Raw genomic sequence first — 19930 nt, 5'->3', positions numbered from 1 at the left:
AAGCATTTCATAAAGAGGTATGAAAGATTTTTATGCTATTTCATGAAACAACTACTGGTTTTCATTTTTCCATACTCAACAGAAGTAGTAGGTTAAAATCTATTTCGTAATGGCTTTAAAGCAAAAATTACTTTTTTTCATATTTAAAGATTATTTTTTCATGTTTGCATATTGGTTAGGAATTCATAGATCCGGTAATATCCAGCAGTAGAACTGTTGTTAGTAGCAATTGCTGTTTATGAGTTTGTAAGAAATGTAAGAAATGAGTGTTTCAGTTGTAGTAATGAGTTGCACTAATCTGAAGAACAGCCTTATACATACTGACAATAAGGTGTTTTTTTGTGGTCGGAAATCTGAAAGTTACAGATGTTCATGTTTTCTTGGTTTGCGTAATTGTATTTGATGAGCTGCTTGTGTTTTTTAATGCTAGGTGTACACTTCCTGTTTTGTGGACGCATTCTGTCCTGACTACAGAACAGGATACACAGTGGGATTAGCAATAAAATGCAATTGCCAAAAACTTGGTTGTATTAACCATCATGTCAGCAAAAGCACAAGCGTTAACCCTGTTGTCATTTGGGGACAGTCTTACTTTGAGGGAGAAGGAGAGAAACTGAGAGACCTGTTCTTTGAGGTATTCATTGTACATTCATGACTGCGGGAGGTTTTCTCACAAATTTTGTTCTTATTGCTAAGATTCCCTGACAGTGGGAAATAGAGAGCTCATGTCTCTGGGTGTCATGTTGGACTCAGTCTGGAGAACTTGGGATTCAAAACCTTCCCTACAGAACTGTTTCAGCAGAAGCAATATAGAGGATTGGATACACACTGTATGAACTAATTTAATTTTCCCTACTTTTTGCAGAATTTAGTATCAGTGTTTGTAACTATGCAGATTAGTGGTGAAAGATCAGATATTCTGTTTTGCATAGCAATAAGGAAAAGCTACCTTTCAGTTTGACATATAATATACAAATGTCAGAGTGTCTGCAGAGAATCCTGTTCCTGCTGGCAGTTTGTAGTAATGAGAATAAATTGCAGTAAAGTGGGAATAAGCACCTTGCTTATTTGAGAGCATTTATCCTTGAAAAGTTTGAAACCTGAAATTCCAGGGATATTTTCTGCGATGATTTTATGTATCTATAAAGGCCAGTAATGGCAAGTTTTTCTAAGGCATTTCTAGCTGCCCTGGGATTTCAGTGGATCTCTAAGAATGTGATACCCTCAAGTCTCTATCCCAAAATGTTTACATTCATACAGGAATTAATAAAGCACGGACTTAGTGCATGCACAGACAAGCATCCACTTAATTAACTTCAAAGAGGTGTGGAGGAAACTTTGAAAAATGCAGAAACTCTATTGTTTTAAAATCTGAGGCTTTCATGAGGAATGGTTTTTGCTTTTACTATGTCACCTCACAAAACTATTCTACAAAGATTTTATTTATAGAAAGAATAAAATTTTGGTTTAATATTAACAGAAGTAAGCAGATGACATTGGTGAATACTTCAGCTACTGATTCCAAGGGCTATTTTTCACCACTTGCAAATAAGAAAATGAATGGATGTTTCTGTTCACTTAAAAACATTTGTTTTAAAAACATTAACTGAGAAATAGTGATGTAGACTTTACTTTAGGAACTTGAAACAGTGAATCATAAATTTGAGTATCTGTGAACAGAAGTTGTGGATACTTCAGGAAGGGGTAGGAATAACATTTGCCTGGTGCTATGACGTCCTCATCAAGCTCACAGCCTTGTCCTCAATTCTGGAAATTAGAGATTTAAATTCTGTGATGCAAGACATTGCATCCTGGATGTATGATTACACTCACCTTTCTTTGCAACAAGCAGTTGGTATCAAAATCAGTTGAAAGAGATGTAACTTGCAGTTAAATGTTGATCCTTTTATTGTGGCTTGTTACCTAATGCCATGCAGTTGGGGAGGAGAGGACAGCAGTACGATGAGGAAAAGAACAACTGTTGACATTTTTATTTCAGTGGCATATGTGTATTTGAAATTTAGATTGATGGTGTTTCTATTCACCACTTGAGGGCTTTCCTTCTCCAGGGTCAAATTTGTGTTCCCTCCTTCTTACTATGGGCAATAGTCTGGAAATCTCAAGGTACAACAACCTTTCCTGCTACTGTATGTCCCTTCATAGTTGATCAGTGCTGTCCATTGCTTAGTTAAAAATGTCATTTGATGCCAGTGCAAAGCAAAGAAGCTAAATGGTCATATTCTGCAGCAGTCAATAGCTGTAAAAAACAGTGCAGTCAAGTCTCATATGCTTTGGCCCAAGAAGTGAATTACAAAGTAGATGCAGGTTTTACAAATCACAGAAGATTTGAGGCTGAAAGGGACCTCTGGAGGCTGTCGAGTTTTTAGTCAGTAAATATACTTGCGACCTTTAAAAATAAATAGGATTACTACTGCTTTGCTAGATAACAAAGTTCTGTGTCTAAATAATACCGCTTGCTGATGGAAAAGATAATGAAAGTGTCAGACATGTTTAACCAGAAGGTTCAATTTTACAGAAGATTAAGTTGCTAACAGTATTGAAGACCTAATTTTTCTCTTATGTTTTATATTCCACAAGAACTTAATGACATTAGTGAAAGCAAAACCAAACTCTTAAAATATGTAGGGAGCTGGACTGGTGTTTTGACAGTCTTAATTGATGTTTGAGAATTTTGGTGTTGTTAAGTCAAATATTTTAAAGGCGGGTTTGGGTGGCACTAGTGGAAACGAAGAGGAATCAAAGCAAAGCCTTTGAAAGATTAACTGTGTGCTTGGGTCTTGGAGAGCCTGTTCTGAGCTGACAGCGAGGGAGTAGAGAAGTGAAGAAAAGATTCAACCACTGGTTTCACAACTGGATGTTTGGATAAAGGTCATGGTAGTTGTAGTATGGATACAGAAACAGGCTGTAGCTGCTAAATATTGGGAAAAGAACTTAAAACCCAGGGGTTAGTTTATTTTGCTCCTTGTGGGAGAGTAAAGTACACATGTTAGGTGTGCAGAGAAAATTACCATTTCAGCCACCAAGTGTAGTCTTTCAAAATCACAGATACCATGAGTGGCTGGTATGGAAGGGTAGACAAAGCACATATTCTCTGTAGAGCCACACACTGAATACCATGAAATTTATCCTTTGTGCTACAAGACAGGAAAAAGGGTAGTGAAAAATTAAAAACTGAAGAAGAGATGAAGGGTGTCATTAGTGTCTTAGGCCTAAAGAATCAGCCAATATCTGATAAGTAAAACTGTTAGATGGCATATTTTCTTGTGTTTTATAATCTACATTTCAATGATGATATTGGAAATGAATATATCAACCAGACACCTGAGAACTGAAAGCCCTGTGAATCACTACTAGATTTTATGTAGCTGACCTGTAGCTATGACAGTCTTCAGTACCTTGGAAGTTAGTTTTATATATATACACATATATATATTTTTAAAAATATGTATTTACACACACACATAAAGTGAATAGTAGCAATCCAGTGTACTTTAAACATTACAATAAGAGACAGATACCAAGGGACTCCCACCCTCTCTGTAAGAAACAGTGTAGCTACAGACTGAGAGGGAGAAGAACAGAGAACCAGAAATACAGGAAAAACATTATTAACTAGTTTCAAAGACATTGTAAGATCCCTCACAAACTTCTGCGTTCATTTGAACTCTCTGAAGCCTCTTTGACTTTCTTTACATGTGATTCAAATACATGCCCTTTGCATTTTGACAGCCAGGTTGTGACTTTCCTTGTGTTTGAGTTCCCTGTCCCTCTTATGCCAGATTGTCATCTTGTCTGAACCTTCCAGTTCATTGTATTTTGCAACACATATCTTAATCTTAAATTCTACCCCTGTCCCTGTGTCAAATTTAAGTTTCTCCAATGGATTCCAAGTTCTCCGGGGCTGCTGGCCTCAGACGTTGTCCTGTGTTCAAGCCAGGAACTCTTTTTTATATGTGTGTAGGTCCTGTGCCTACAGCTAAGTGTTTTGGGGGATTTTTTTTGTGAGAAAACATTCTTTTTGCCAGGATGGTTGTAAGAGCAATTAGGTACCACTTATTTAAACGTCAGGTTTTGGGTTCCACTTGGCTTAGGGAGCTTTGCACTGTTGCCTTGCTGCAGGCTGGTATTTGTTTCTAAGGCTGAACAAAATATAGAGTACCTGCATTGCATTTAAATGACTGGAATGAAGGACGTAAGACACACTTTATTTCCTGTGAAAAGATTTGTCAGTATTAGTGTTCACTGTGCATGGACACCTGGTAGATAGAGAGGAACCTGATACAGCCCTGAAAAGCCAACAGCTGAAATATACAGGCTGCGTGTTTAACAGCACTGCACCAGTTGTTACATTCCAGCAAGGATAACACATGGTGGCAGAGGACTGAAATACCAAATTAAGTTCATGGCACTGCTCTGTGTGACTGTCATTTTCTCGGTTTAATGTCCAACGTATTCTGAAGTATTCTGAGAGCTGTCATCAGAAGTTAATCTGATTTTTTTTTTTCCTTCTCTTTAAAGCTACACTGTTAATTAAAATACATGCAGAGGTTTTGGGAAAAATGGCTTTTAGAAGGCTTTTTAAAATTTCTAAATCAGCTACAGTATATGTATCATGTGATGCACAGGCTGGCTGTGGGAAGCACAAGCATGTAAAACCAGAATAACTTGTTGGCACTGGCTGTTCCCATGGGACTGCAAAACTCTGCAGCATTCTTATTGGAAATAGCATCATTCCTTGCTACTTTACCCAGCCTTAACCTTCAGGTACATTTTTTGGCAATTCTTCTCACCTCTTGATCAAAAAAGTATTTTGTTTTCTGGGTTTTTTTAATGGTTCGGTTTTGTTTTTGCAGCTAGAATCTTTTCCTGATGATAAAATTTTGGACATGTTAATAGACTAATGTTAGAATTAAATAGCAAAATCCAGAAGCATTTGACAATATCACATGCGTTTTGCAAACATATTGGCAATGACTTATTCAGCATTTTATTGAGTGAGAAGAAGCTGTTCTAAATGGTGTGTGCTGGCTTTTCTTTTATTTTTCTCATGTTTCTGCAGCTGAATATATGCTCACTTTCAGTATGAGTATGCAGGTCAGATATACTCTGTATTTTCAAAAATGCTTCATTACCCACATTTTTTTTCTGAAATTGCTTGATTAACTGTTGCTTCAGAGTGACTCGCAGCCTTATAGCTGATTTCCAAATCTAGTAGGACTGCTCATGCAATATTTGCCATGCATTAGGCTTGGCTTCAGATGGGGTGTTTTTTGTTTTAAAGGTCTTCCAATGTGAGTGCTAGAACTAGTGCACATTGCTTGAATAATTAATATTCTCATTAATACACTCGGTAACAATTATGGCAAGCGAGAATTTAGTACAATTTACTTTACCTGTTAGGAGAACTGTAGGCCAATGTTTCTTATGAAAGAATGCTTTGTATGCACTGAAAATTCTAGTTTAAACTGTTTTCTAGTTAAAATTGGTATTCACATATAAATCCCTCTTTTTAAACACAAGGTGCCAAGTAAAATATTTGATCTTCGAATAAGGACCTTGTGTACATCAATTTAAAAAGTAGAGGTATATGTGAAAGAAGCAAGTACTGTACAGGCCCCTTGTTTGAGGGTGTTTTTTTCATTCCTCCTTCTGCACTTAGCCATTTGCTCTCTGGGTTTTCCACTGCCTGATTGTGCTTGCCCAGCCTATCTGCCCTGCTGACATCCTTCTGTCAATAACCTCTGTGGCTGTCCTGGTCTCTTCCCACTCCTGCCCTCGGCCAGCTGTGAAGTTGCAGTCCCAGTGTCTGAGGTTGAAGAGTGAAAGCTCTCCGAGTGCTTCTGGTCTTGCATGTCTGATACAAGCCTCAGTTTTCATCAGCTTTTGAAAAGCCAACAAGTGAACAAATGCTTGTGACTGTAGAGACTGGCCTATATACTGAAGTGGCCATTTGAGAACTGCTGTATTTTTGGAAGGAATTCTGGAAGAATTTCTGGAAGGATTGTAAGGATTTTAACATACCTTTCACCCAGGAAACTTTGAAGCACTTAGATAAGAATCAAAACACTGATTCTTCTGTTAAAAAAGAAAAGAGAAAACAGCATTAAAAAACCTTTTTGAAACTGTGACTCACTCAGTCAAATGGTTATTAAGAAGAAGCTATATATATCATGTGGTAGCTAGAAAAATCAACTTACCTTATTCATATCTGAAGAATTCATAATCTGTATCCTGCCACTCAAGTTTTTAAATCATATTGTCATGTAATAAGTATATTGTGAAAATTGTTACAGCCCTGGTAATAGGTTTAGAGTACTTCTGTCTATTTTGTACTTCAGGACTTGTTTGTTCACTGATGCTAGCTCTTGTGGTTTATCACCATTGGAGCTTTACCTTACTGAAGTCATGTATTTATATATATGAATTAATATATTTATATACTTCTCTATTTGTTTTTTTTTTTTAATGTTTCTGCCCTGTATCATTCCTGAAAATAAGGGTAGACCTGTAAAGACCCAGAAAGCAGAAGACAAGAAAAGATTAAAAATTCAGTAATTCTCTTATCCCTTCATATCTAGGCAATCTCATGATTTTGGAGGTGCATGACTCATGGTCACATACACTCAGAGAGCATAACGCTGTCAATTCCACTTGATTTCAAGTTGCCTCCCTCTGGGGAAATAGTGCTCTTTCACTGCAGGAGTCTGACTGAACATGCAATTTGTATGTGCAGGCTTTTAGCTGTAGTTCTCACACACAGTCTATAGAGAGGCAAACACACACATCGTACACAGGATTCCTAGCAGGAAGTCCATTGCCACGTTTCTCAATGCTATGTGATAATCTTTTAAATGCTGCCTGAAGCTCTCAGTCAGTGCTGTCTCTTTCTTCCCAAGCCCATGTCAGTGTTCTTTGTGCCTTACCCAAAAACCCTTGTCATTTTTGGGCCTTACTAGTGCAGCACGTGATGTGCAAGTCACTAAAATGAGAACTGGGTCTCAGGCAGCAGCATTTCACAGTCCTATTTTCTCTTCCTTCAGAACTGTCGTATCAACACAGTGAGTATCAGAAAGCTCAGCTCTCAACTTGACCATGGAATTTAACATGGTTCACTGTAATTTTTTGCTGGATGCCTTGTTTTCCTGCTCCTTCATTATGAGAAGTTTAAAAATACTCAGTGACTCAAGTATTCATTGTCAATGTAAGTGAGATTGCGTACACTCAGCTGCAAGTGATGTTGAATCTACCATAGACTGTTGTCTTGTGGAAAAAAAGTTGGGTTTTTTCCAAATCCTACCTTTTTTTTTCTTTTTTTTTTCTTTTTTTTTTTTTTAATTTTAAATAGAGTTGACACATAGGGTATGTGGTAATAGTGTAATAGTCATTTGCCACAGTATGGAGGGAGGTGTGCTAGCTTCCATGTGAGGGAAAAGTCAGCATTGCAGCCATAAATATGAGCCTTCTTGTACTTTCATAGCAGTCTCCTGAGAGTCTATTAACCACAATTGTCACTGAAAGTTTATACTTCCACCACAGTTTAAGGAAAACCTTCTGTATGGTAAAATATTTTGGGAAAAGCACATCCAGAATTCTACATGTCCAGTATTTATTCATTTTAATAAACACAAAATACCACATTAAACTAGCATACTGTGTGCTTGGCTTCAAAAATCGAGATGTTTCATAATCACTAAACTCACAACTTTCACAGGAGGCTGTCTCTAGCACCTTGTTTGGTCATCTAAATCATGAATTAGGAGATTTTGCAGGTGTTTGCATTATTCCTAAGATTGATCTTGCGAATTTCAAAGTAATGGAAGCAGGATTTCCTCTGAGAGCCTTTCCTCTTGGACTACTTTCCTCTGTGGAGGTGTGGCTTTACTGCACATAATCATGCTTATACGTGTAGTTTGTGCAGAAAATGGCATTCTATTGATTTCAAAGGGTTATTTTTTTATTAGAACCTTTCAAAAAGTAAAGTGTAAAACTGCAGAGGAAAGAAATTGGAGCTATAAAGAGCAGTCATGAGGTAAACCAAACTGTGACGTGCTTAAAATTGGTGGGATTACCTGCAGGTCACCAGAGAAATGACACTATTTCAGTTTAGAGTGCAAGGATGTAACCCATCGATACAAAAGGTGTGATCAGATATCCAGGCCAGCTGCTGCAATCGCTTTCAGAAGGTGGCTACATACAGTCATCCCTAAGTAGTTGTATAAATGTGCATTTTCAGGTGCTCATATCTGAAATTGCAGTCAGAAGTTTGAAAGGGGGTGCTCGGCAGCCTTCACATTGGGAACGCTGCCCTCCCCAGCATGACCTGTGAGTCAGGCACCTCTGATACACTGAGCATCTCCACTCGCAGATACCAGGTTAATGTTTTAACCTCTTCTTGACACGTCACCTGTCCTCTCAAGTCACAAGACCTTTCTTCTCCCTCCCTGTCTGTGAATTGTCCCAGTTGTCAGTTGGCAGGAACAGCCCTAGTGTTGCACTGCTTGCTCAGCGCTGCAATTTCCTTTCAGCTCTCTCTTCAAGGAAGTGAAACCATTGTGATGTATTTTTGCATTTTGAGGTGCCATAGCAAAATGAAGCACTGCAGGCAGGAGAAAAAGGTAGCTGAGAAGAGCTGCTGTTACAGCGAGGAGGAAAACCCCATATTCACTCTGTGATAGCTTCTGACAACGTTTCAAAGCACATGATAAAGTGTGCGCTGGATTTACCAGAATAAATAAACCTCAGGCCAGTCTTCACCTTGGGTATTTTGCTTCTCTTTCTGCTGTCAGCAATAAAAACTGCAATTACATTAGATGAACAAGTAAGTAATAGTTTTACTGTTATTTAAGGTAGTATGTGTGTTCACTCTGAAGAAGCTCTATAATCTTACTGCTTAAAATGATTTTTATTCAAGCTGTGAAATACATTTTAAGTCTGTCATTGGTAAGGAGGAAAAATTCTGATTATAAAATACAAACAGTTAGCAAGTTCCTTTTTTGGATTGGCTGAAATCCTGAAGTATGAAATTTACATATTTAGTAATTAAATTAGAACCCATGTAACAGCATAGGAAAATGAAGCTAACTTCTGGGGCATTTATAGCAAAGTAGATAGAAAGTAAGCCATGCTGGATAGCCCCAAAACTTGGACAGATTTTAGAAAAATACCATTAAGAGTTCAACAGCTTTTGGAATGGAGCAATTCCTGTTTTGGTTAGCAGAGGTACCTACATATTGAGCTGTATTTTGTAAAATGTAAAATTATGTAACGTAAGATTTTGTTGTTGTTGTTCAAAAATTGTATGATATTTAGGAAACTGCTATGTTTTCCGTTTCTCATAACTGATACTTTGCATGTTATGATGTTAGGACCATTCCTGAGTGTTTGCATGGCTTTCTGGAGACAGGTTATGTGGATTTAAAAAGATAGAATTGTTCAGGCTGGAAGTACAGTGGAGCATTCGCTATGATATTATTTTATAAGAAATAACGCCTACAGCATCCTGGGAAAGAATGCTTAAAAATACAGATATATTGTATCATGTAAGTTTTTCACTGCAAATTTTTGGAAGATACATTGAAACAGCAACTGCTATTAGTATGAACATCTATATACATGTAGCGTGTCAGAAGGAAGACATCATGAGCATTAATAAGAAGACTTTAAGTAAATGAAAGTTACGAAACAACAATTGATATTCCTGATTTGGAAGGTAAAAAAAAAGTTACCATTTATCGGTAGATCGTTGTAAAGCATTGGCTGTTGAGTTCTAATATTTGACCACCCTTTGGAAAACTTGGATTAGTTTTACTTTAATAGTAACAATTGCAGTTTTAAATTTAAAAACACAGTAAGTGAATTAAATATTTTCAGTTCAGAATGATTGCTCAGCATCTTTAATGTCTTCCTGTGTCTTTGTGGTTGAGAAGTGTGTCTGTCTTGTGATCTTGAGTGCTTTGCCCAAGATAGTTAACAAGGGGTTCTTTGGTTTTTGAGTGTCCTCTTGTAGTAAAGATTTTAGAAAATGTGCTCAGACACTTCACGCTTCAAAACAAAATACTGATATGCACTGAAAGTTTTAAGAAACAAACCTGCTTGAAAGTTTTTGGGATGATAATAAAAGGAGCATGTTATTAAGTTTCTCAAAGATACTCTTGAATTAAAAATACAGATTTGTGTTTCATGTCCTGAAGGACAAGTTTCTTCTATTTGCTGGAACCCCTGAGGCACTCTGCATCTGAACACACCCAGCTGCCCACATACCAGCAGTTAAGAGGAAACCTTTTCCAAATTCAGGGACTTACTGTCTGACATCTGCAGAGTTGATGTTTTCATTAAAGAAAAAAAAAAAAAAAAAAAAAAAAATATTTCCAGTCCCTGTGTTTGCTAAGCAAACCTTTCATATGTATAGTAAATGTAAACAGATGTAGCGTTCCTTTGGCCTGTCTGAGACTCCAGGAGAGCTGCAGCACAAAGGCAGCCATTTCCTAGACAATTCTACCTGAAAATGCGAACTCACCTGTGTCTTATTGGAGAGAGTCCTGACAAGGGAGTGTGCTTTAAAAAATTGTTGCTGATGACAGAATGTATGGTAAAATTTCACAAGTCAAGTTTGTGAAGGGCTCTTTGGGGTCTTTTAAGTATCTGAACAGAATTACAAACCAGTCAGTGGGTTTATTAGTGCAATAGAACATGGTTTTAGAGGTGGAAATCTGTTCTAGGATCTACTTCACGGGTCACAGAAAGATACTTTTAAAAGGTTATGCTCACAAGTGTTATGACAATCCCTAGAAAGTTAATTTCTTGCTTTTACTCCATTAAGTATAGGACATAGAAATGTTAATCTGTACTTGCTCTTCTGAAAACTAGTGTCTTCAGATTGCACCCAGAGAATCTCAGTGTTGTTTGCTGACCATGGATTTTTGCCTTTCTTTTATATTTCTACATGGATATCTATAGATATGTATAAAAGAGGTATCTAAAAAAAAAAATAATTAATAGATGTGTGGTGTCTGCGTTCACTGATCATGTAAAATGCTAAGCAGGAAAAGACTTTGTAATGGTCTCTTCACTGAATTATTATTTTATTTGAGTAGCAGTCGTTATTTGTTATGGCATTGGGATAATCCTGGTTTCAGATTTCATTATGAATGCGAGATTCAGATTAGATTTGTGACTCACCTAATCAAATAGGGCAGTTTTATTGCCTCAGTTTGAAATTCCATCTACCCATATATAGAGAGATCTTCTAAACCATTTCTATGCCAGTTCAGTTGGTATTTTCTCAAAAGTAAAACAGTCTGAAAGAATGTAAACCTAAAGAGAAAAAAGTTTTAGGGATTTAAATATGGGTTTTTTTCCTGCAACTGTGTTGAATTATTTTTGTGACATTTAGTAAGATTAACTTACTGAATGTATAAATATGGAAATATTCGTCAGCTTGCTGTCCAGAGACTGTCTGTTTGGAAGTACTGACTGTGTACTTTTTTTCTTCCCCTAGTGGCCACAGATGTCTTCAACTCCAAAAGTCTGGCCATTCAGGCCCAGAAGAAGATCCTTGGGAAAATGGTGTCCAAGTCAATAGCAACTACTTTGATCGATGATACAAGCAGTGATGTTTTAGATGAGCTTTACAGAGTAACAAAGGAATATACACAAAATAAAAAAGAAGCAGAGAAGATCATCAAAAACCTCATTAAAATAGTCCTCAAATTAGCAATTCTCTACAGGAACAACCAATTTAATCAGGATGAAATAGCATTGATGGAGAAATTCAAGAAGAAGGTTCATCAGCTGGCTAAGACGGTGGTCAGTTTCCATCAGGTGGATTATACCTTCGACAGGAACTTTTTGTCCAAATTGTTAAACGAATGTAGAGAGCTGCTTCATGAAATCATTCAGCGTCACCTAACTGCGAAGTCACACGGACGCGTCAACAATGTGTTTGATCACTTCTCTGATTGTGAATTTTTGGCTGCCTTGTACAATCCTTTTGGACCTTATAAAACCCATTTGCAGAAACTTTGTGATGGGGTCAACAAAATGCTAGATGAGGGGAACATATAAGTACTTGTATTAGAGGTGCTGCCTATGAGTTATTTGTAGATGGAACACTGTTGATTTATGAAGGAATAAGGGAGCATGCAAAGAGGTTTTTTTACATTATGACAAATCTTTCCTAAATATCTTTATTAATTGATTTCTTACTATGCTCTATCTGTTGCTATTCACAGTCCATCTGGAAGAAAAACTGCACATGACTTTTTTTATTGTGCTTTGCCTATGGAAACAGCTTGATAAAGACAAACAGAATGGTTCAAGTAGAGTAAGTCTTGCAAGATAGATATACAAACCAAAACAATATGCTGTCAGACAATCTGCATCTTTCATAGATTTACAGAATTAATTCTAAACTATCAGAATCCAGTAATCTTAGTAACAGATTATCGTGGTGATGGTACACTCTGTAATTTCTTTCATTTACTTGTAAAATAGACATATTTGATTCATTTATAGTCTTTTATGCTCTCTGCACAGATTACAGCTTCCTAGTGTTGCCATTATGAAGCATTGAGTTTTAAATAAAATCAGTGATGCTGTCACATAGAGTCTTAACAGCAGGCTTGTGCATCTCCAGCTCAGAGGTGAAAACTTCCTGTTTGCAAGGCAGGATCTCTCAAGTAGAGATCCTTATAGACCTGCACAGGTGCTTGCTTCCTTTGATTACATGGGGATTATTTGAGGAATAAGCTACAGGAAAACAGTTGAACTGGGGAAGAGTATTCCCAAGAAACCGCTTGTGGTACAGAATTTTAACTCTGCCTATGATAAGGTAAAACACAGTGACTTCTCTGTGCAACTCCTTAAGATATTTAGAATTCTGCTAGTAGAATCATAGAATCAATCATTTGGGTTGGAAGGGTCACAATTCTTTTCAAAAAGATGCGAGTCAGTATATTTGATATACTAGTCTGATGTGTATGATGATGTGAATTCACCAAAGTTGATAAATAAATTTCAAGCCAATTTGCTTTGTGTACAATGAAACTAGAAACGGAAATTAGTGTTATCATTGTGTTACATACCATTTAACTAATGGAAAAATGGAATTTTGAATAAATTTTTTCTTCTTTTCATACTTCCTACCTTTTATCCTTCTTTTTCTTCCTCATCTTTTCTCTGCCTTGACATTGGGGATAAAAAATGTGACTTTCTAGACACTGTAATGTACTTAAAAGCATGAAGTTAATACATTTCAAACAGCCAAAGACTTTTTGTTAGGAAGCATATAAAGAAATTGCTGTTTATTTAATTGCCAGTGTTTTTGCTGTTTGCTGTGTCCTTTTGTTTTAATGAGTAAACCAAAGAATATTTGCACTCCAAACTTATCTTGTCTTTTTTTTCCCTTATCACATTTTTAATTCTAAATTGTGCCAGCAACAAAAGCATTGCAGCATCTGACATATGATTTCAGCATTACTTGTGATTTTTAAGAGAGAAAATTAAGTTTTATTCATGTTAGGTTGGTCATTAGGCTCTCAATATTTCTAGAAATGTGCCATAGAAATGTGTTCAAAAGGTGAACTCATTTTATTGAAGCCACTGGTGTTCAGCAGAGAGAGAAGATTGATGTACTACTAGTCTGGAAACAACCGGGAACTGATGTAAGGATAGTACACCAAAATTTGCTGGGAAGTAAATGATTAGGTTGACATCTGAAGGAACATCATGTAAGATCCCTTCCCATGTTTTATGTAAACAGTAAATACACTGTGTTTCTGTCCATCAGAAGTCATGTATAGGGATGCAACATCATGGAGAAAGCCGCACAAATTTTAAGAGTTTAGTTTCTGGTGTATTTATTTTATCTTCCCACCTAGAAAGAGAAAGCTGTTTGTTTTCTTTACCAATTCTTCCTCCTGGGAGGGGAATAAAAAGGAACTTGACTTCTAAAGTTTTAGCTACAAATCCTATTTTTAAATCATGTCCTGATTTTCCCAAAATAGCATAGTTTATAATGAATGGTAACAGTTACTGGAAGGAGGGGACAGTACCTTGTTTAGAACCAGGTGTATTATATGCGTGTGCTGTGTAAAGCACAGAAGATTATCTTTGGCCATGACCTAGAATATTTTGATTGCTCAAATTTGAATTTTCTCTGGGATAAAAATTGCTGAAATAATCTTTGTACTTTGATAATTAACACCTACTTACATGTATATGAACCATGTATATTTTCAGGACCCAGGACCTTCTTATTGAGCTGCAGTACCCAGCCATTTACTTGTTAAAAAAAGTGAAAATTGCCCATGGAGATTTGATTATAAGCATGAAAACTTGATAGCCAAGAGAACTTACATTTAGCTCACAACTGAGTTACATTCTTCTGAGATGCTGTAACAATGGTTCTTGTCTGGCATTCATTTTGAATTACAAAAAAGGGACTTCCATAAGTATGAAAGAAACCAGTTGTGCTGGGTTTCCAAACATCTACCATGTACTTCTGACATGACATAGCACTCGAGCTGTATATTTTTGCAGTCAATTTATTTTACCTGCAGCATACATAAATAGTAGCTTTAATTATGAAAATTCAGAAATAAACTGACAGCATTTTTCCCTGTTGTATGCTTGTATGAAGGCATTGACCCTCTAGCAGAAACTTGACATATAGTCAGGATTTTAAAAAAGGTTACAGGGCTACTGTTAAATTACGGGTAGCATAATGCCATTATTTAATGGTAGAGAATTGATAATACTGTGTTTTTAAAGAGTAATAATTATTAATACATTAAAATCCAGTCATCACAGGTTCATTTTATATAGGCTTTTAAATCTCAGTACCTCATGTGTTGCATATTTTTAATGTCTTTTCAACACTTAGTTAATGTGTAAAGCCTAATGCCATCAAAATACAGGTTGAAGTTCTGGAAGTTAAAACTAATTTTATAGTCTTCTAGAGGCATTGAAAAATTTCTAAGTCAGACCTTGGATACCTTTTGCAATATGCAAACAAACATGATCTTGTCCATACAATGAAAACAAACTATAGGGAGGTTATCGTGGCCATTTTGTGTGGGCCGCCTTAGAAGGAATTCACTGGAACTTTTGCCACCCCTTAATTATGTTTGTATGCACAGACAAACAAAAAGAAACAATTGGGTAAATTACAAGTCTTATTCCTGGTCTTGAGTTCTCTTGAGATTTATCTCCATTTAGGAGGTTCAGAGATCATCAGGAATCTGGAAGCTTTCAGCAACTGATGTGGGGTGATTTGGGTTTGGTTATTATTTTTTTTTTTTCTAAAAGGAAAATATCAAATCATGTCTCTTCTAAAAAAAGATCCAACCCCACCCATAAATTCTTGTAAAACAATGGAGTGAGGAGATGGCCAATTGCTTTCTCATATCTCTCCCTTGTGAGATTACATTTTCCCAAGAAAACAGGGAACTGATTGTCATGGCAGTTGGCTTGTAATGGCTATAATGTGACTATTTAAAGGTAAACTGGAATTCTGCATGTAGCTCTTAAAGGGACCAGAATGTGCTCATTTTCAGGGTCTGGCAGAGAGAGACCCACACCACCTCATAGACAGAGAGGACAGCATTAAGAAAAGGATGGGTAAGTTGTATGTTGTATGGGCTCGGACGGTCTCTCTATGATGAGCACTGGCTGTCTGGTGACCTGGTACCACAGCTTTCCTTTGCCTTTGCCTGCCCTTCTGAGCAGCTGAACTACTCTTAAGACAGATCAACTACTTTCCTACTGTTTTTACCTCAGGATTACATTACATTGTGTATGCATCTAAGGATGATCTAAGGATCTAAGGAGGATCTAAGAGCAGATAGACTACGTTACCTGCTTCACTTAATGAAAGAACACAAACGCCTCTTTCCTGTTCGGTTGGGTTTTTTTCTAAGGGGGGAGTGGTGGGTTTGCAATGTAATTTGATCTCTGAAAGAATAATCTACATCTTGATTTAGCTGTTAATACTGTTTTGGCTATAATCTGTACCCTCATCAGTGTAGTAAGCATTTAGCTGTGATTTCAATACATGTACTTCTGAGCCTTTTTTTTTTCCAGAAGTGCTTTTGAATGTATTAGAGACGATATACTTCATACACATGAGATGAAGATGCCTGTTTGCATATCCATTTGCAGAAAAACTTTGGTACAACTGCTTTTTATTGAGATTTGGGCAGGTCATGCAACATTCATGGTTAAGTGGCAAACATCTGTGCTCTGGATAAAACAACTGTCAAAAGAGATTATAGTTGTCCAAAAAAGTTCTGTAATACCTTACTTCTATGTTTTTCACATAAATGAAACTTCTTTTGGGAAGGGAAAGTTTCCTATTTATCTTAAAACCAAATTGCTGTGCAAAACCACACTGTGGCTATTACTCAGAAAGTTTAGACTTAGTAATGTAGTTATTTCCAGTTTGCTAAAAAAAAAAAGATACCAAAACCCAACACAAGAAAACTTACATTTGAAAGAAGTTCTGACATAATTATCCATTCTAATTTTCTAATCTTTTCATACTGAATTTTGCATACTGCTGTTGAAATTATGTTACAGCTTTGTAATTCATATACACTATTAATATTATAGGTTAACGTGATTTTTTTAAATGTCTATAAAAAGAAAGGAATAGTATCTCCATACAGGCTATGTCAAAGACCTTTCTCAGTTACAATAGTGCTCTGTGTAACAAACCAAGATTTCTTATGTTTAAACTACAAATTGCTGAAGTGGCCCCTCTTTTCTCAGTACTCAGTTTTATTATTTAGAGTTCTGTTTTCTGATTTTAAAGTTGAGATTTATGGGCAAGACATTCCTGAATCAATACCCACTTTTTCATATGAGCTTGGGAAATACCGGTGCTGATGTACATCTTCTAACCATCTGTAAATTTCTACTTGCTAGCACAGCAGCAGTTTCTGGAGAAACACCCCTTACGGCACTGCCTTCTACTAGGGAGCAAATTGAAAAGAGGCGTCTTATAACTTTGGGATGTACCATAATTACACAGTATCAAACAAAGAAGCAGACTGTAATGATTAAGAATAATGTAATTAAGAAGGTACTTTGCTTGCCCAGCTTTCCCAAGCAATCAAAACTTATTTGCTATTTGTTGTTCTCCCCTGTGGGAAAGTCTTGGTTTGGTAGGTGGAGGACAAAGGCAGAGCTTCCTACAGTTACTGTGATTTAGATTTAAATTACTTTTACATGTAAGGCCTTCCATTGTCTACTCTAAAAATCTTAATAGTGGATTTTAAAATCACACTTTTCATTGGCTTCATGACAAATTAATTCCTCTTTCAGTTTGTATTAAATATTTGGGTTTTAAATGTGCTTTTATTGTGCAAATAAATATGAGCTGAAACAAAATAGCAGCTGGCCTTGTGCATCATATCATGCTTCCTAGATACCTGGGGGTTTTTCCTTAGTCAGTAGGTGTTTTGTGTCCTATAAAGGAACTTCTTAGTGGATATAATTCTGAAGGTTTTCATAAATTCAGGTCACTCTAAGAGAAGAATTGTTGGCTTTTCACACACTTGTTCTCCAGTTTCCGCTAGCACCTCATGGCAACCTAGAGCTCTTCATTTGCAAGATATTTGTGGGACATTTTGAAGTATATTTTTTTTAGAATTCATTTATTGTTGATTGTTCTGGCCAAGCTGCAGCTAATGGTGGATGAAAAATACTGTTACATTTAAGTTGTGTGAGGGTTTTCTAATACAGGGAGAATGGTGGTGCAGATGGAATAAATCAGCTCAAGTAGGGCCCACATACCACCAACCACTCTTGTATGGAAATATAAATGCACTAGTTATGCTCCATTACTGAACAGTGTTGAAAAACTACTTGGCTTTCTTGAGCAGGATTTACTCTTTTGTTTGGGGAATCTATTTCAGTAGCTGGGCTTGGCTAGGGTTCTGAGAAGAAAGTCCCCTGGCTGTTGATAGCCTACTGTTAATTAAGGGTTTGTGTGACATGAAAGGACAGCCTTTCCCCATTCCAGAAGCACTGAGCTGATGTCTTCAACTTACTTCACTGACTGGAATGGAGATACTGTGGTTTTTTGCTTTGTTCGTTAGGGGTCAGGTTTATTTTTGTGGAGAGTCACAACTATGTATGATCTGCTAGGCCTACTAAGAGATTGCAGAAATAAAAGAGGCTGACTGAGGCTTTGAGCCAGAGGGGGAATTAAGTGCATTGGTCCAGGGACGTGACATGAGATCAGCTGTTACTTTCAAGAGAGCTGGTTCTGTATCTCAAGGATCTTGATAATTCAGCAGCCGAAAAATTATCTCATCCTTGGAACTAAAGTGAGTCTCTTTGCCCAACTAAAGAGCTGTCTCACTTACCGGCTGCCTAACTTGATTGCAGTGGTATGGACACTCCCAAAGGTACTTTTGCTGTGCCATCATATGAGAAACTATTAGGCAAAAGTGGAAAGAAAAGCTCAGCACTTTTCTGGGAGGAAGGGCTGTGATCACACAAAGATCTCATTAAGTTTGCTTTGCCATCCACACACTGTGATAAGGACTATTGCCTGCTGTAAGCACAGGCACAGGCACTTGACTTTGGCTAAGTAAGACATTTCCAGTATATGTGATACCGCAATCTACAATTTACCCCAAAGCTAGAACTGAGAGGCTCATGCTACAAAATGTGGCAACAGGGAAGGAGGCCCTTTGTAAAACAGTATCAAAGAAAACTAGTCTTTGCTACTGTTTGGAGCTGGGAGAACCTTGGCTGAGGTATTGTGATTCTCATCTCATTTCTGGTAGGAGAGCAAGTGCTGAAGAGGAGTACAATCAAACTACAGGAAAGGCATTTATGTTGCTAGTTAGTTGACTGTTCTCCATCTTGCTTCTAGATAGAAGGCAATTCCATACTTCATGTATTCTTGACTAAAATGGTCCTTTACTTAGGTAGGGGAGGAATTCTCACCATGGAATATAGACAATCTAAACCTGTGGAGTTTTGCTTTCATTTGTATTCTTGGGGTGGTTGGAATGGAAGATGGCAGAGTGAGTATTTCTGAGAGATAACAGGAACTCTGCTGTTAATCTGGGGGAAATGAATGTATGTTGTCCACAGAGAAAACTTCTGTAAAATTGGGATTAAGAAATGTAAAATGTCCTTTGTGGCAGCTTGAGAGAAGAGGCCATTTTAGAAGGCACAGTTTAAAAATACCTTACCTTTTGTGCACTTTGTGTTCATTACAGGAGCTGCGTGGATTTGTTACTGTGAGGATACTGCAACACGATGTATCAGACAACGAGGCCCATGGAAAGAAATCTGTATGGATGGATTCTTGGTAGATGTTTCAGAGATGTTTATTTCTCCAGCCGCATGGCCGGGGCTCTGACAAGGAACTGAGGCAATCCCGGGACCCAAGGGTCCTTGCCCACACAGGGGAACACAAACCAACCCATGGGGAACGAGGCTGACCAGGGGCAGGGAAACCCCGTGTCTCCCCCCAGGGCTCCTCTCCCAGGGCTACATGGCAGGGGGGAAGGGCCTCAACATGGATTTACTGTACAGGCAGAACCTCTTGGAATTTTTAGCTGTTCTAAATCTCACTATGGCTGTTAATTCAGGAAGCAACTGCATCAAATCAGTGTTCTCAGGAGGCATTTCAAGTCTTCCATCCATTCACTAAAGATTCAGCTCGTGTGCAGAATTTGTTTACATGTAACTTGCTAGTAGTGCAAACATGCACCTGATTTCCACAGAATGTGACATGTGGTTATTTGCCAGTCTTTCTACTTCTTGTTTTAGTTCTCATTTTTTGTCCTTGTGGGTTTTTATTGTCTTCTTTTTTTTTTTTTTTTTCCCCTTCAAGGGGAGGGACCAATTTAATGGATTTTTCATGAAGAATCATTTAGGATGAAATAGT

At 37.2% G+C, this 19930-nt stretch overlaps 1 protein-coding gene across 7 annotated transcripts in view; it reads left to right on the top strand.

The window, feature by feature from the left end:
- Positions 1-13402, top strand: part of TNFAIP8 (TNF alpha induced protein 8) — a 59273-nt gene extending 45871 nt beyond the window's left edge. For 6 of the 7 annotated variants that reach the window (XM_069002052.1, XM_069002055.1, XM_069002057.1 and 3 more), the window contains exon 2: positions 11519-13402. In XM_069002052.1, the coding sequence (XP_068858153.1) occupies positions 11519-12084 (566 nt within the window). In that variant the 3' untranslated portion in view covers positions 12085-13402. Of the gene's footprint in view, positions 1-8425; positions 8840-11518 lie in introns of those variants that run through there. The other variant, XM_069002054.1, reaches the window with a different exon arrangement.
- Positions 13403-19930: the final 6528 nt, after the last annotated feature.

Source organism: Aphelocoma coerulescens (assembly GCF_041296385.1).
Source record: "Aphelocoma coerulescens isolate FSJ_1873_10779 chromosome Z unlocalized genomic scaffold, UR_Acoe_1.0 ChrZ, whole genome shotgun sequence".
NCBI classification, from domain to species: Eukaryota; Metazoa; Chordata; class Aves; order Passeriformes; family Corvidae; genus Aphelocoma; species Aphelocoma coerulescens.
The sequence above is the reverse complement of the archived record's forward strand: the minus strand, read 5'-3'. Positions and strand labels throughout refer to the sequence as shown.